Source organism: Suillus fuscotomentosus, assembly GCF_016647785.1.
Source record: "Suillus fuscotomentosus strain FC203 chromosome Unknown F5891scaffold_43, whole genome shotgun sequence".
Classification (NCBI taxonomy): Eukaryota; Fungi; Basidiomycota; class Agaricomycetes; order Boletales; family Suillaceae; genus Suillus; species Suillus fuscotomentosus.
This window is the reverse complement of record NW_024539555.1, coordinates 40,273-56,002: the sequence shown is the minus strand read 5'-3', so window position 1 is coordinate 56,002 and position 15,730 is coordinate 40,273. Positions and strand designations below refer to the sequence as shown.

At 49.4% G+C, this 15,730-nt stretch overlaps 4 protein-coding genes across 4 annotated transcripts; all 4 read right to left on the bottom strand.

Annotated features, from left to right (window-relative positions):
• Positions 1-1,982: 1,982 nt before the first annotated feature.
• F5891DRAFT_1129754 (uncharacterized protein) lies at positions 1,983-3,161 on the bottom strand (the record flags this gene model as incomplete). Its single annotated transcript, XM_041364435.1, has 2 exons — positions 1,983-2,836; positions 2,894-3,161. The coding sequence occupies 2 exons, from the start codon at positions 3,159-3,161 to the stop codon at positions 1,983-1,985; spliced, it is 1,122 nt and encodes a 373-aa protein (XP_041223374.1).
• A 1,516-nt stretch (positions 3,162-4,677) lies between these two features.
• F5891DRAFT_1046098 (Fungalysin metallopeptidase-domain-containing protein) lies at positions 4,678-8,095 on the bottom strand. Its single transcript, XM_041362277.1, has 10 exons — positions 7,679-8,095; positions 7,146-7,622; positions 6,703-7,096; positions 6,498-6,647; positions 6,326-6,442; positions 6,114-6,270; positions 5,914-6,060; positions 5,686-5,861; positions 5,090-5,637; positions 4,678-5,033 (listed from the first exon to the last, which is right to left on the bottom strand). The coding sequence occupies exons 1-10, from the start codon at positions 8,063-8,065 to the stop codon at positions 4,923-4,925; spliced, it is 2,664 nt and encodes an 887-aa protein (XP_041223373.1). The 5' UTR covers positions 8,066-8,095; the 3' UTR covers positions 4,678-4,922.
• A 719-nt stretch (positions 8,096-8,814) lies between these two features.
• F5891DRAFT_505835 (uncharacterized protein) lies at positions 8,815-9,614 on the bottom strand. The gene is made up of 3 exons (XM_041372061.1): positions 9,339-9,614; positions 9,161-9,279; positions 8,815-9,084 (listed from the first exon to the last, which is right to left on the bottom strand). The coding sequence occupies exons 2-3, from the start codon at positions 9,258-9,260 to the stop codon at positions 8,936-8,938; spliced, it is 249 nt and encodes an 82-aa protein (XP_041223372.1). The 5' UTR covers positions 9,261-9,279; positions 9,339-9,614; the 3' UTR covers positions 8,815-8,935.
• Positions 9,615-10,981: 1,367 nt separating this feature from the next.
• Positions 10,982-13,928, bottom strand: F5891DRAFT_505686 (uncharacterized protein). Its single transcript, XM_041372059.1, has 6 exons — positions 13,639-13,928; positions 13,357-13,578; positions 12,688-13,307; positions 12,387-12,623; positions 11,657-12,334; positions 10,982-11,603 (listed from the first exon to the last, which is right to left on the bottom strand). The coding sequence occupies exons 1-6, from the start codon at positions 13,782-13,784 to the stop codon at positions 11,020-11,022; spliced, it is 2,487 nt and encodes an 828-aa protein (XP_041223371.1). The 5' UTR covers positions 13,785-13,928; the 3' UTR covers positions 10,982-11,019.
• Between the last annotated feature and the right edge of the window lie 1,802 nt (positions 13,929-15,730).

Below are 15,730 nucleotides of genomic sequence, written 5' to 3'. Positions count from 1 at the left end.
TCTGTCTCCTTCACTATCTGGATCCCTGGTAAAAAAGTAAAAATTATACTTATTGGTCGACTATTGTTTATATTCCCATTTTGGCGTTCCTCACTCGGCTTATCTCCTTTCCTCTATGCGTTTTCTCTTCTACCGACTCGTGACACATCTCAGTCGAACGCCCGTTGTTTTTCAGAATCATTTGTTTCCTTTGCGTCTGGCGCGTCTGGTACGACATGCTGCTTCCCCTTATTTCTTTGGTTTATTCCCTGCGCCCCCCGCCTCTCATAGAGCATAGCAGCTTTCGTACTCTCTAAAAGCCGGGATTGTATATTATTATGCAGGCTGGCATCTCTTTAATCTTGATCTCTGTCCATCTCTCATACACGTATTGCGTATATTTAACACTAACTATCCACATAAACAGTATGACCGCCTATTTGACGTACATTTGTTAATTGGAGTGTGAGCCTTTGGATGGTCGAATGGGTAGGCTCAGCGAAATCGGGGTCAGGTTATGGCCCTGAGCGACAAAACGAGTAGCCAGAGTTGTCCTATTTATATCTACGTCACGTGTTTGAAGAAAGCGAGCGAGGTTTGAAAACTGGTGAACTGTGACATGTCACAGACCCTTGCCAGCGACGATCTGAAATCAGCATGCCACGCGCTGATCGGAATCACAGTGTGCGATGATCGATCTGATAGTGACTTTGTCTCCCCGCTCTTTGTATATCCTTTCAAAGGCAGTCCGGAGCAAGCTCATCAACACGTGTGAGGCCTTTGTGCGCAGCTGCGGCGATGACTGATATCCCCAACATGTGTGGATGTAAATATACAAACTGGTGAGAAGAAATATATGATCATATATCGTAATATCCAACAAAGTATCTCGTCTACATCAGAACAGCGATCAGACTGAGGATATATATATACCGGACTTTGAAAAGAAAAAAGTATTTCCGAATTACCTAAAACGAAATCAGTAGGGCAAGCGGGGAAGAAGGACTTCGGATCTGTATGAGAAGTTCCAACTGAGACGTCGACGCAACGGACGACTGTGTACGATGCAGACCTTTGCCGTGCGCAGCTAGGAGCCTTCGATCTGGACCCCGTGATAAACCTTATTCGCAAATTTGAGAGATATTTCAAATTAGCATTGGACGCCGTACATTGGTGTTAAAACACAAGGAGCCAGGTGTGTATACGAGGGATTTGTAAAGTGCAGGAGCGATGTGTTCTATCGAGCGGCGCTGGAAGCCCAGGGACGATGGAGCCTGCACAAATACCACACGGTAAGATTATGTCAGCAGATATCGCAGGTGTGAGCAGTCCCAAAAATGCAAAGTGTGAGTTTCTTCTCGCGACCCTAAAAATATTTAAAGTTTATGACCATGATGCCCGACGGTGACATTATATTTTATCTTGTGCTTACAGAATGACCTCTTGTCAGCAAGTTTCGAGTTATTAATTGTGGGGATAGCTTGGCTGTGACACGTCAAGATCGTGAATGCATATGATATCCTGAGAATGAAGAGGACGACACGTTGTTACACGACGCCTCTTCAATGATGTCGCGTAAAAGCAATGCAAGTCTTTTGACAAGTGCAGTACGACCTCTCACCTGGCATCACTCAGCCAAGCGTGATGCGCTCCGCCTACTAGTACCGAAGGCACGGGCTCGTGGCAGCCTATCACGAGCGTGAACTCGTTCGTCAGAAGAGGAAAGAAAGGTTACATATTTCTGACAAAGTTACAACGGAGATGAGCCCACGTTTTTGATGAAACAAAGGTCCTGTGGGAGTCGAGGATATGGAGCCGTGACCTCGGAAAGATGCTCAGACGCCAAGCAACAAACTTCAAATGTACATTTTCACTGGCGCAATGATGTAAGTTGCCTCCGTGGTATCAAAACGCCCCTGATAAGGCCCTATGCAAATGCTATACAATGTGTCCGAAACCACCGAAAGCGTTCGAGCAAGTAAATCAATGATACAACTACACGTTCATGCCACAACCTTACAAGCGGATACTATGGCATCCTGGAACATCTGCAAGCTCGACGAGTCGCCCTCAGCTACTGTTGTGCTGATCGGCTTATAAGTGACGTAGCCCCACTCAGCATCGAGTACGACATATCCACTGTCGCCGTCCACCACAAGCTCTCTCAAACTGGTGAGCTCAGCCGCGCATCGTTGCCAGATGCTTGACCACAGCCTGGCATCGACTGACGGGTTTGCGACATAGCTTGCGCATGATTGCAGCTCCAGATGATGCAAGCGACTCTTTTGGCGGATGATAAACTCTTCGACACCATCAGGAGAGGGCATCTGATCAAAGACGGTATTTTCGAGCACGAGCGATTCGAGTGATGGGTAATGGAATGATGAAAGCTTGGTTTCCAGGCTGTGGTAGGGGCCCTGGGGGCTACGTAGCTCGAGTGATTTGAGTGTGGGATTGGAAATGGGCAGGAGTGCGCCAAGTGATCCATTAATCTCCTTGGATCCCGACCAGGCACTGATATCGGCGTTTGGCACGACAGAGAGCGAAAGATGGGACAGGGGCGAGTTTGTGAGGGTAGAGACAAAGTCATAGCATGAAACAGGCATCATGACTACATTGTTGAGAGAGAGGGATGTCATACGAGACGTTTTCATGGCGTGGTATATGGAATGAATAACCGTGAGCTGCCGACTCGTAAACCAGAATGGGCTCTCGCGGATTTCCTTCCCAGACTGGGAGATGAATGTTGGCCAAAAATTCGCGGCGACGCATTCAAGTCTGGGGAGTCTATCGAGTGCGCAGAAAACCTCGGTCAAGGCTTCCTCGAGGTCAGCGACTTCCAACATGTCCTCGATTTCTGCAGGAACATTCTATAATTAGCTCCTATACATAAACAAAAGGAAATCGAACTCACCAATATTTTCTGGGGGAAATTGAAAAAATTCATCGTCGCGAAAATCGTAGACGACTTCCCGAACATAGGGAGCAAGGTTGGCGGCAGCAATGATCTGCTGGAAGTTTTGTGCGCTCTGGATGCTGTTTTTCACGTGAAGTTTGCTGAATGCGATGGGTGTGACGAGCTCTCGGTACGCTTTGTTTAAAGAGCGCAACTGGAGAAGATCAGTCACGGAGGAAACATTCTGGACGACAGTGTTGATGATTTCGATGGGTAGATCGCGCATTGTGATGGAGGGGGAGTACGGTCTGGTTTGGATGAAAGGAACGGCATGCATGGTTCCATTTTATATTTCCCATGTGTGCTTGATATTTCGTTTTGGTCTGCACAGGATGGGTCAGTGAACCGAAATAAACTACATTGGGGTAGTCCCACAGGAGTCCTATCGGATTGAGCACTTGAAATGGTCGCGGAACAAGGCGAACTGTACAAATCTGGATCTTCTTTTTTCCTCAAAAAGGAATACGAGATCACGACCAAAACTTCGTGGGATGAAGTGGGAGTTGATCTGGCCTCGGTTTGGCCCGAAAACAATCCATCATGCCAAGTGCTTCCGGTACAGTCGGCACCCTGCACAAATGTCAACGTCACTGTAAGTCAGAGAATGAGGATATGTAAGACCCGTACAGACCGCCACATTGATTACTACAAATTGCATTGTAAGAGTGGAGAGCTGGGTTGGCGCAGTATGGATGATACTAATACCTGCACCTAGTACAACGCAGCGTGTGGAGTTTACGGAAAGGGATAGCGTGCAAAACAAGGCGCTCGGGCGCACATTATGTTGCTGCCGTTATTGTCCGATCACAGTAAGTTTCTATAACGCCCTGCTCTGTTGTATCTGCTTCGATACGGCGTTATATCTGCTCGATGGCAGTCCATAGTTTATCCACGCTCGATGGCTACCGCGGTTGTTTCCAAACCTCTTTGACTCCGAATTCTTGTCAGGGTCCAGGTCCGCCCACCTGTCGGTGACCCTGGATAAATCACGTCGTACCCGAGGACACCTGCCAGAGCGTTTAAACTGTGCCAGCAGTGTTTCACGTTGAACTCTTCTGGCGTGACGGCGGCGCCCCTCTTTAATAAAAGCTTCTTCCAGTCAACGTAACGTAACGTTAGTCATGCCTCACCCCCATCCCAGCTCCATCGGACTCTCACTCTTGCTGCGGCTCATTTTTTTATGTTGCTTCTAGTCTGATATATCCCGCAGCTCATTAATTTTCTGAAGAGAAGAATTCGAGACTGCGGAAACGATGTCTACGAATGAAGATAAGATAGTGGTCGGATCCCGGGTCCGATGATCGAATTTGACTGTTCCGTGCCCGAGGCTCGCGTTTTATTTTCATTTGATGCATCATGGATCTAGAAGCTGTCGTTGATGCCGTCTTCAAGAACGTTCATCACGAATCCACTGGATATCCACCAAACAACTACGCGCGCAGTTTACGCGCACTTGAGGGCTATGGCATGTCTCGCACATCAGTCGACCAGCTGCCAGGGAGTGAATTGTATGTTCAGACTCGCCAAGCTTGAATATTGAGACCACAAACCAAGTGCAACACCGGAACTTAAGGTCCCCGTTCACGGTACCTGGCCTGGTCCAGGTGTCGAACGTTTGCTTGCGCCCTCAAGCACGGGTATATTATTATTCTCCTGCCGCATCTTTCCCCTCCCTGCAGCATCCTCTCACGTGAAACAGCCTCAGGTAAATCCTTAAGCTCAAGTCACTCAACTAATTATACTCAACATCAAGCATCTATCATTCATCCCGCGATGCATCATATCTTATCAATTATAACTATCATACAAAAACTATGTGCAACCGCAACAAAACCAAAATAAAGCTAGCGCATGATTACATGGGAGCAAGATACGGATATATATTCTATCCAGAGTCTGGATATCACTATCATCTAGCCGTGCGTCTCCAATCGTGTATATGGATATCGATCATGATGCGAAACAGTTAAAAGTTTCTCGCACACGCTCACAGCCTCCACCAGCATCCAAATGGACCGCAGTCATCCTCTGGGTCATCAGGGATTGGCTCAGGTGAGGGTGCGTCGTCGCTTTGGCATGCAGCGGGAACTTTGTAACCCTACAAAATAATCGTGCGTCAGCCACCAAATAGGTAACTCAGCGAAAAGAACTTACATCCTCCCTAACACCTCCACCCCACGGTGTACGCCCCTTAACGGTAGCATCAATACCCAACCCGCTCTCAACAAAGCCAGCCCAAATATCACAGAAGTTCTCCCCACCCGTGAGCACTTGATCGGCCTGCACGATCGCATCACGCGCATCAAAGAAAGATGGGCTACATGGCTGCAGCTTCATCCCGTTCAACACAAGCTGTACCAATAGCGAGTTACCGTGCTTGGGGACGAAAGGCTTGTCGGCGCGGTAGAAAGCAGCGTACTCGGCAAAGTTAGCATCGTGCGGGGGAGGGAACAGATTATCTGTGAACCCGTGCTTGGCGATCAGCCTTTGCTCCAGGACCCACAACATCTGCGCCCAAACCTCCCCGATTGCGTGTACGCCCCAGTACCCGGGCTTGTCAAGCGTCTTGTACGTGCTAGGGTTCACTGACTTGTCAAGACTGTACGGGTAGTTCCGGATACCCCCCGGACGGTTGGCAGCCCATGCGCCCATGGCGTAGTCCTCGTAAGTGGAAGTACTGCGAATGGTCGTGGCGAGGAAGTCTGTAGACGGTGAGTTTGTTGATTGTTGAGCGTCCGATCAAAACTTACCACCCCAGCCCTCTCCCATACCACCAGCCTCACCCCAGCCGAGACATCCACTGTTCTTGGGGCCACCCGTCAACCGCGTGCTGAGACCATGAGTAAGCTCGTGGATAACGATACCAGCTTCCATGTCGCCATCACGATAGGGGTTAGCGGTGTTCCACAGGTACATTCGGCATTTGCTGATTCACAAAGCATAAGTATTGATCAGAGCAAGGAAGAAAAACAACCCACCCATTTTGACCGTCGGGAGGTGTCATGAAATTGGCATTGTTGAACCCACTGCCGTCCTGTGCATTCGTGATCACAGCATCTGATTCCTCACCGCCGCGCCCAAAGTTGTACTGCTGGAAGTTCCCAGCCTCTTCAGTGAAGCCGTACCTGTCACAATTCGTCACATGGGAAAATAAGAAATAATCGTGAGTAGAACCCACCGGTAGGTCAAGTCGTGGAACAAGTTGCTCGTGTAGAAAAGTTGCGCCACCGTTGCATCGATGTGAGCATATGCATCGGCCAAGTTTTCCTCCGAGTTGCCCTTCTGGCTCGGGGAGTATGGGTAGTTGTAGTGGACTGCTAAAGTGCTGACGTCGTCTAACAGACAAGTGTCATGAAAACGAAAGATAGAACAAGCTGCGCAAGCACTCACCACCCACAGAGGTTCCCTCTGGACGGCGGTTATATATCCACGCGTTGCGCCCCTCCCAGTTCTCGTGTGCAAAGACATTGTTGCCCCACGTGGTGTTTGTCGTGCGCCAGAACTCGCCTACCGTTCCGCATGAGGTCTATAGCACGAAAAGGTCAAGTAGATGATGACGAACCTCTCGCATTAAGTGTAGCCTTCTCTTCCTCACTGATGCTGGGGTCTACACCCCACGGCAGGGCGTGCCACCCTGCTGGACTTGCGAGCTTATCACCCAACTCAGAGGATTGGACGCGACCGTAAGAAGGAGGGAGAGAATCTGTGGGTGCTAGAAGAGGCGTGAGTTGATGTTTGGATCACAAAGGGGATATAGCGGAATTTACCATCTCCCTCACTTAGCGCCTTCCTTTCCGCAGCCTCAACAGGATCATTGGTGCCCCATGGGAAGACGTTGTAATATGCTTTGGGGAAGTCAGGAATTGCAGGGCCAGTGGACCACGTGGCACCCTCCTTGGCAGCCTTACTCTTTCGGAGATCTGCCACAGCCTTACCCTTCCTGAAGCGACCACCAACCTTCTTGGTGGAGCAGGAGGGGGCGTTGGAGCCTGCAGGGATGAATGAGGAGAGGGGAGGGAGCTGAGCATCCTCGGAGTGAGATTCAGGGGAATAAAGAGGCATGGGGCTGTCACTGGCCCAGTCCACGACGGACACAATACGGTGGGGAATAGATGCAGAGACTGTGGCCTCATACCAGTTGTGCTCCATCTCGACTTCGAACTGTGTAGTGGTCAATATTGGGTGCGAAACCTAGAGGATAGATACTAACGCGATGTACGAGCTCGAGATGGACGGTGCCATCTTCAGAGGGTACCTGGACCCAGACGACGGAGGTCTTGACCTCGCCGATGGTTCCGGGAGCACCGGTAATGGTGAGTTGCTCGGCCTCGTGAGGAAGGAAGCCGGACATGTGAGCCATGGTCATGCTCGCCAAATGATCATCGAAACGACTATGGATGTCTTGTGCGAGAGCGGGAGACGGTGCAGCTGCAAGAAGGAAAGTAAGAAGTGCACGAGGTGCATCTTGTGGACTTGGGACGTGGTCATCGAAGGAGGAAGTTGGGAGGGAGTGGATGTTAGGGAGGGCTGCGCAGTTGGAGGAGTGAATGTGCTCTAGCTCTGGGTGTGCACCATCCAGGGGTTTCTGGCTTGACCAGGGGGAACGAGCGGAATCAAGTTGTGCGCAGTATTCTGCGTGGGGATGTGCTCCACGGGTGTGTGATGATGGAGCCGGACCGGGGTAAAACTGCACGGGGTGAGCGCTTATGAAGTTGACGCGTCACCAACATGACGTATACGCACCGAATTGCCGTAGCTCAAGACAACGCCGCCCTTGATGTTCAAGTTTACATTACCGTCGGCTACCTGTACACCTTGAACGATCTGACGTGCATAGACGTGAGTCACTCCGGTAACACGATCCGTGTAGCTATCGCTGCGGATCACGTAGCTCACGCCGTCATCGAGGTCTACGATAGAGTCAAGGAATGTCTTGGCTACCTCGTACGGGTCTACCCGCACTCTGTCTTGAGTAGAGAAGAGTACGGCGGGCACAGGCTGGTGAGCACTGCTGTCGAAGTGGGCATGAGGGAGAACAGGACCAAATGAAAGGGACTTGCGACGCTGCGGTTCGGGAATGGCGGCAGCGAGGCCGAGGAGAGCGAGGGTTACTGTTGTCAGTCCGCGCATTGCAAAGCTGGCGGATACCTTGGTTTCAGTTCACCATTCCATTTTGCCCATCAGGTTTATATCAACTCAGTCTACGTAAGCGCGGTGAATCCCGGTGCGGTGGCTGTACACGTAATCTTCCAATTATGGCGGGTCAAGATAAGTCGCCTCGAGGAGACGGAAATGGGGTTGTTGGGCTTGCAAGGCCTCAGATCAAACAAACCAGCAAGCTCGATCAGGTCTGTCCTCCTCATGTACAATAACGAGATCCGGCGTGCGAATTCGCGCTTGGGGCCCCGTGGCACAATTTTCTTTAGAAAGTACTATGCAGGGACGACCAGGCTACTTATCTTAGAACCTAGGAGACTATCACATTCCCACACCCAATCCACGCGTCTATCGTTTGCTCATCACACTCCACGTTATGCACTCCTTCTTGTTATCGCTCTTCACCCTGATTGTCCTTCTTGCGAACCCCTTTCTAGGTGTTCGACGAAGCACAGTGATACCATCGCGACTGCTATCATCATATCTACCAATGTGCAATGGTGAGACAGAGTCTTGCCACGGACAAAGCTCGTTCACTCTTTGACAGACCTGTTCAAAGCCTGAACACCGTAATTGAGTGAGGCCTGTCAGTTTTCGTGCCTCTCGACCGTCCATTTAGGGATAACGAATCGGGATGCTGCACAATTCCATCGGAAATCACGCCTTGAATCACGACATCACACAGCACAATTGGTTCCAGACGCGGTGATATATTTATTGACCACTCCTTCACTATCTCCTTTACGTACCACAGTACATTATTCCACGGACAACCTCTGTCGCGAAAACAACATCAGCACTAATATTCAAGAGGTACAGGAAATCCGCGCTCACCGCTTACTTTCACGTGCAGAACGCACCACTGGTCGTGGCTTCACAGCAAGTAGAGCAGCCGCAGCCTGCAACGTAGACGAACTTGTCGGTCGCTGCACATTCATAAATGAACGCATTTCCGCCATTGATACTCGCGTCTTGTGAGCACCCAAAACCACCTGCGAGCAAGCGTAAGTACACCGTCAAGTTATCTGCACATCCCGCGACACATCATTATGCGGCAAGAGCACTTACCTGGGGTGTCGCAAGACTGGCCGATAGGGTTGTACGCGGTGGCTACGCCAGCCATTACCGCAACAGACACGACCATAGAAGTGAGTGAGATGAATTTCATGTTTGCAATGAGGAGAGTGCTAGGGCTCGATGATTTATCTTCTGTTGAGTTGAGTGGAAAGCTGCGTTCTCCTCTCACCTTTTATACTATAGCCCTAGCATGCCCCAGACAACGATATATTCCTCCATCTCATATCCGACGTGGGACGGGTTACCTTGCACGGCATTCCCATCAAAGTCCTAATACTCCACCTCCAGATGGACGCAACGTTCAGCAGCCGAGATGCATACGGGGCTAGAGGATTGATCTTGAAATGCTAAGCACCCATCCACATGACCTATCCGAGGCGATGGACGCGGAGGATCATGTGTCAAAGCAATGGTCTTGTCATGATTACCGTGACAATGATATGTATTTGCCCGTTCTTGTCTCTATGAGTTGTTTAATATTTCGGTCTTCAGATTGTAGTGCTGAAGCGCCGTCTGATGAACGTCAACAGGATACCGGGTTGCTTGCCTCGAATTCGGAATAGGACAGGCTGAGTCTGACCATGGCTGAGCTGACTGTTCTGTCACGTCAATAGATTTTACTCTATCAAAATTGACTCATCTGTGATCCAGACAAGACATGTGATATAATGAACCACTTGCCAGGTTGTACTCCAACGCGTCCTGTGCTGTCCTGTGCAACCACCGGATATCCTACTAAAAATTGTTTGGGGACGGATAAAATTGGAAATTCGTAAGTACTGCGCAGACGTGGCACTAAGGTCTCAGTCTGAAAGTGATCGAGTGATCCGATCATGGTATCAGAGCCCAGCTGGGCTTGTCCGTAGTACGGAGAGGCATAATTGAATTTCCTTCTGGTGAGGTGGTTCAGTAGCTTCAACTATCTGGTGGTCGATTATTAACGTTTAACGACTGCATGATACTTTGTATCATGTTTCGTTCCGCGACTTTACCATAATTCTCCAGTTCCCATGACTCGGAATTAGCGTCGGCAGAAGTTTCTGCTTACCCGTACTGGGTCTGCTCCATCCCTACTAATGCAGTGCTGGATATATATCATTATCAGGTCGGCCTTCCAACAGTGGAGAGTACGAACAGCCTTGACGCATAAACAGATGTCGCTGGTTGCAACCGCCCCGCGGCTGCCGTCTTCCGGTCCGCTCCCTCTGAGGTCGGAAGCTTTTGCTCTTCAGCGGTGCCAATGTCTGTGGGGATATCTATTATCGTGCTACAGTGTCCACTCGAGTAATTGAGGTATACTCACAACGATCCAGCCCGGCACCAATTACACGAAGCTGGAAAAGACTTGAAAAAGGCATCTTAACGTAGGCGCCTATGCAAAACTACAGTAGTGTTCGAATCACAATGCGCACGCACATGGAAATCCGAGCAATGAGGTAGTAGAAGCCTGTTGGAGAAAATGATATACTGAGTCGCTGAGCTGCAGGAATGCAGGAATGCATCTGCATGAACGTGAACGTTGCTTTACAAGCGCTGTGTCACCGCAGATGTAAAATCGAACTTATCAGATTACGTTACGATCAAGTTACGGCGTCGACGTAGATATCAACGTCAAAACATTCTTCGTTTTATATTTATTGCATACATGTAAGCGCACGCGGGTGGACGCCGCGCTCCAAGTCATCATAAGATTATATATTGTGGATATTAGCCTGAACGTTACGCGTTACGTTTTAACCTCGAGTTTGAACACGCAAATACCAAAGAATCATTAGCACCGTGCACGATGCAGATGTTTGTTCCATAAAGCAAATCTACAACATAGTATGTAATATCACCGCTGCCTCATCTCAAAGAGAAATTTTGCGTCGAAGTATTTTCTGGGGTACGTGGTTCTGGAGCAATATCTTGAATGCTTCATCGTCCTCTGGAATGGGCACGGTTGGGCTTATAAATGATTTGATGATTGTGTCTAAGCAATCAAAGGCGACTTTGAAACTCTTTTCGTGCGATCCCGTTGGACGCACCGTCCCCAGCATTGTCAAAAAACACGATTTTTCTTTGAGGCATCCCATGGCATCTACCGTCAGCCATTCATCCAATGGTCTGCCCTTCCTGAGAAGCTTGCCCTTTCTATACCGAAGGCAGATCCAGGCGAGAACCCAGATGAAGGATTCAGCATCGTGACGGTACACGTGCTCGACTTGGCCTGCGATGGCTTCTGGCTTAAGAAGGTCTAACGCCATGAACGGTACCGTTCCTGTGCGCTCGAAGCCTTTGGGACCGCCTTGAATCGAGGACAACAAATCTTCGATCGACGATAAGTCGAAATCATTGAGGACGGTGATAAATCGACCGCGTAAGCGGTATCCCATGAGATTGTTGGGACTGATGTCGCGGTGATGTACCCCCCTCTTCCAGAGCGCGCGATGGCCTGTAGCAGTGGTGAGTAAATGATAAATACCACCAGAAGGACAGGTCACTTACACTTGACGGCTTGCCACCATGCGAGGAGAAACTTTTCACCGCTCAGGGTCGTGATTGGCTCAAGCTTTTTGAATACAATGATGTATAGGACCCTGCTGCCCGCATCGTCTATCCCTAGCGCCTTTCTGATTATCGCTGTGGACGTGTCTTCGAACTTGTGGAACCAGACCATCTCTGGAACATGGCCCAGCACATCGAGATCGTCCTTCGCAATCTTGTAGACCTCTTCGAGGATCTCGGGCTCACTCTGGCGTGCCTCTTCTGGCCAGAAGAGCTTGGCAACCAATTCGTTGGTTTTGTTGCGAAAATGTGAACGCCGCGGCAGAGCCGACAGCGCCTTACTCGTTACGGGAAAGACCGTGGTTGCACGTCCCCGTAGACCGAAATGAGTCACGCGTTTCTCAGACCTCAGATCCAGCGTAAGGTCGACGCGCTTCCTCTTATCCTGGCCCTTCTTATCCTGGCCGTCCTTGTCCGTGTCGTCCTCGTACTCGACAATAATCTTGCCTTTATATCCAGGTTCAGGTTCGAACAACGGGTGGAGGCCCCACTGCTTGTATCCCATGCGCTGCAAGATGAAGAGCAAGACCACAAAGCGTGGAAGGTCCTGAACGAAGTTGATGCCAGCGCATTGAATCGCGTGCTGACGATCGAACCACCAGAGATAGATGATATCGTCTAGAACGAGTCATTACTTCGACGACAGGACAATTGCGTTGCATCCACTTACTGTTAACTATAAACGAGATGACGTGCTGGCGCGCCGTATGAGCTGCGAACATCTCCGCAACATACAAACCATTCTGGATGACAGGATGAGGTTTATACGAACCCTTCTTCTTTTTCTTGTTCCTCCTCTCCTCCTGCTCGGATGACCTATCTTCATCCTGCCTGGATCGTTTGTTGGTGGACGGCTCGTTTGAGCGTAGATGTTCGGAACCGCGTTTGTTGCTTCTGAGTCGATGGGCTATATTTTGCGCTGCGTCGCACATGTCAAAAGAAGCAGCGGAGATGCATGCTGGACGACTTACCCTCATTCGAGTTACTGTGGGAGCTCTGAGCAGTACCAGTGGTAGACGTCGAGTCTGTTGACCGATCGGACGAGTCCATTGACTGATCGGATGAGTCCGTTAACTGATCGGATGAGTCCGTTGACAGATCGGATGAGTCCGTCGACTGACTGGATGAGTCAGATGACGAATCGGACGCGTCCGTTTCCTTCATGTATTCGATATATAGGACATCAGGAGCCACGTAGTCCTTAGTATAAGCAGACGGCGGAAGAGGCAGACGTGGCTTCGGGCGTTTAAACTCAAATGTCGTTCGGACGTTCACCCACTGGAAGTTTTCATGGTTTTTGGTGGGCGCCTTGCACGCAGACTTGTAAACATTTTTGGATTTTCCCTCCGGTATGATATCCGCGGCAGTCTGGTGAGAAACGACGACGATGTCCGGCTTGCGGCTGGACTTCTCGCCTTGATGTTTTTGGTGTATGAACGATGGATCATTCACATGAAAAACGATGTTGGTTTCATCGTCGTTTTGAAAAGCAGGTATTCCAGCTACGTCCACCTTCCTCAGTTCACGAAGTGCAAGGTTGGCAGCCTCGACGAATTCAGAGTAAGACGGGGTTTCGTTCTCGATAGTACAACTTGATAATGGCGTTAGTCTTTGGCGCGCTCTTTGAATTGCTGGCTCACAATTTAGTCAAGTGTTGCTTGATCTTCTGCGCCACACCTGTCCCATTGCAGAGGTGCAGGACAGCCTCGAGGGAGGTATCGAGTAACGTGGACTTCTGACTGGGAGGAAGGGACTGGTTGGGATCTGCGCACATTTCCAGAAGCCGCTGCAGCATTTCGTCTGCCCCGCATCGCTTGAAGTTCTTGACGTCACGCGCGATCCATGGACGGACATCACTGACGCTGCATGAACAACGAAGTTCAGTATAAATAATAGAGGTCGGAACAGAAAATCTGACGCACTCGACGCCCACAGTCTCGATGTGTTCGCTGACAACAGCAGAGCCGACTGCGTGTGGGGTGGACTTGAGGTCGGCGGGCAAGCCAGACTCGGACTTGCGGGGAGGTGTGGTTGTCACTGACGTAGTGGCGCTAGCATTGTTAGACATGATGAGGTCTTCTTAGGAAGATGGAAAAGAAAGGTGAACTTTGGGATGAAGAAGACGAGATTTGAGCTCGCTATTTAAGCTAGCGCAGCACCATTGTCGGACATTTCTAGTCAAGGTCTACAAGTGTTTGAATTCGAAGAAGTTGATGGAAATCTCAGTCTGTCGCGGCTACAATTAATGAAAGTTGTGGCACAAACGGTTGACAACCCATCACTTCATCAACACGACCCACCTCATCCAGATCAGTCTCTGGCAGCAGTTGTGTCTTCTTTGTATCATTACTCCAACATTACTCCAATAGATCGCTGCTGTTACCTTTGACCCATCTGTGATCGGGTACGATCTCTTTCTCAATGAACATTTTTCTAAAGGTTTTTTTGACGCTCCGCAGGAGTCCGCACATCGCACAAGTTTCTTCGAAAATCTCGTAGAAAAATTTCACTGATTGGACGAATGGTTTGTGGGCGTCGAAGGACTTGATGGCCCGTCTGATAGCCCAGCGCCCAGCTGTCAATTTCTTCGCGGCGGCCATCACCGATTTCATCATGATGTACATATCCACCAACCTTTCGGATGACGGATGACTAGTAAGTACTTCTACTCACAACATGGGAATAATCAAGGAATCTAGATTCTGATCGTCTTATCAGACCCATCTGTCTTCCCGAACAACCGGGCTGCGATCTTTCTCTACGGTTGAAAGAGGACTCAGGAGGTCTCAAAATCGCTGAGCTTATGGATCGTTGCTGTTGCCTTTGGCACGCATCAGGTGTAGTTTCCTTTTCTATCTGCCTTTTATTGACACTCTATACGTCGCACAAGGACGAAAGTTGCGCAAATATGGATTCCACTGATTCAAGTCCGCAAAGAGTGGCGTGTGGACGTCGAAGAACAATGGATGGACCGATAGCCTGTTTATCTGTTTATCAACTTGCGGCGGCCATTCACCCCCATTTTGATCTACAAATTTTAAACTTCCATATCGCCAACCTTTTGGGCGAGTGAACACGCGAATATGTAGAAAATCTGATTCTGATCGTCTTCTCACACGTCTCCATCTACCTCCAAAATATCGGACTGTGCTTCCATTCTCTGCAGGTGGAAGTTGTAGAGATGGACCCCCGCTACTCCCCTGGTATCGCCCCCAGGGAGTGGCATCACTCATTCTATAGTCCTCAAGCCTCGGAGATCGATGATCCAATGCGATAACACGCCGTGAGTTCTTGAAATACGGATCTCTGGCGTGATGTCTAGATTTTTTTCAAAAGTTCTTGGTTATTGTCCGTTGAGGTGAAGCCCTAGGTGGACACTGCCTACACTATTTTACTAACTCTATATGTCTCTTGGCCTTGTGATAGCATCTATGCTGTGCAGTGGTTCCGGCTTGCGCGAGAACGGTCAGGGCCTTTTCTAGCTCTTGATACGATGATTGTTGGTGTGTTTCCTTCGATCCTCCTGGGAGGATCACATCTCTATGACTAATGACTGACGTTCGTGTGGCTCAAGCACACAGACCGATCATTATGAACTAACGAAGTGACCTATACAGACCAGGCTTCATGGATGATATCCAGATACTGGGTGGAATGATCTACGGAGAAAGGTGATGTTCGAACCAGGCAATTTTTTTTACTCGATTGTCGCGTGGTGGAAGAACTTCGTGCCAATGGTTCGTGGCGACTTTTACGGTACCTTGACACGTATAGACCTCTGTTTTTACTTCATTGGCTTCAATTACAGCTTTCTGTTACACGACGATGCAAGTAGAACATGGTACATTCAGCATAGAAGGACTCGGTTGGCCGGCTTGAAAATTCATCGTTCCTATGTAAGGTCAAATATCTACATGTAACTCCCACCGCCACATTGTTGTGATTTTTAACTATATATATGGTCAGCTATAGCCTTATAATATGTTCATCAGTCCACTGATGCATATCACCATG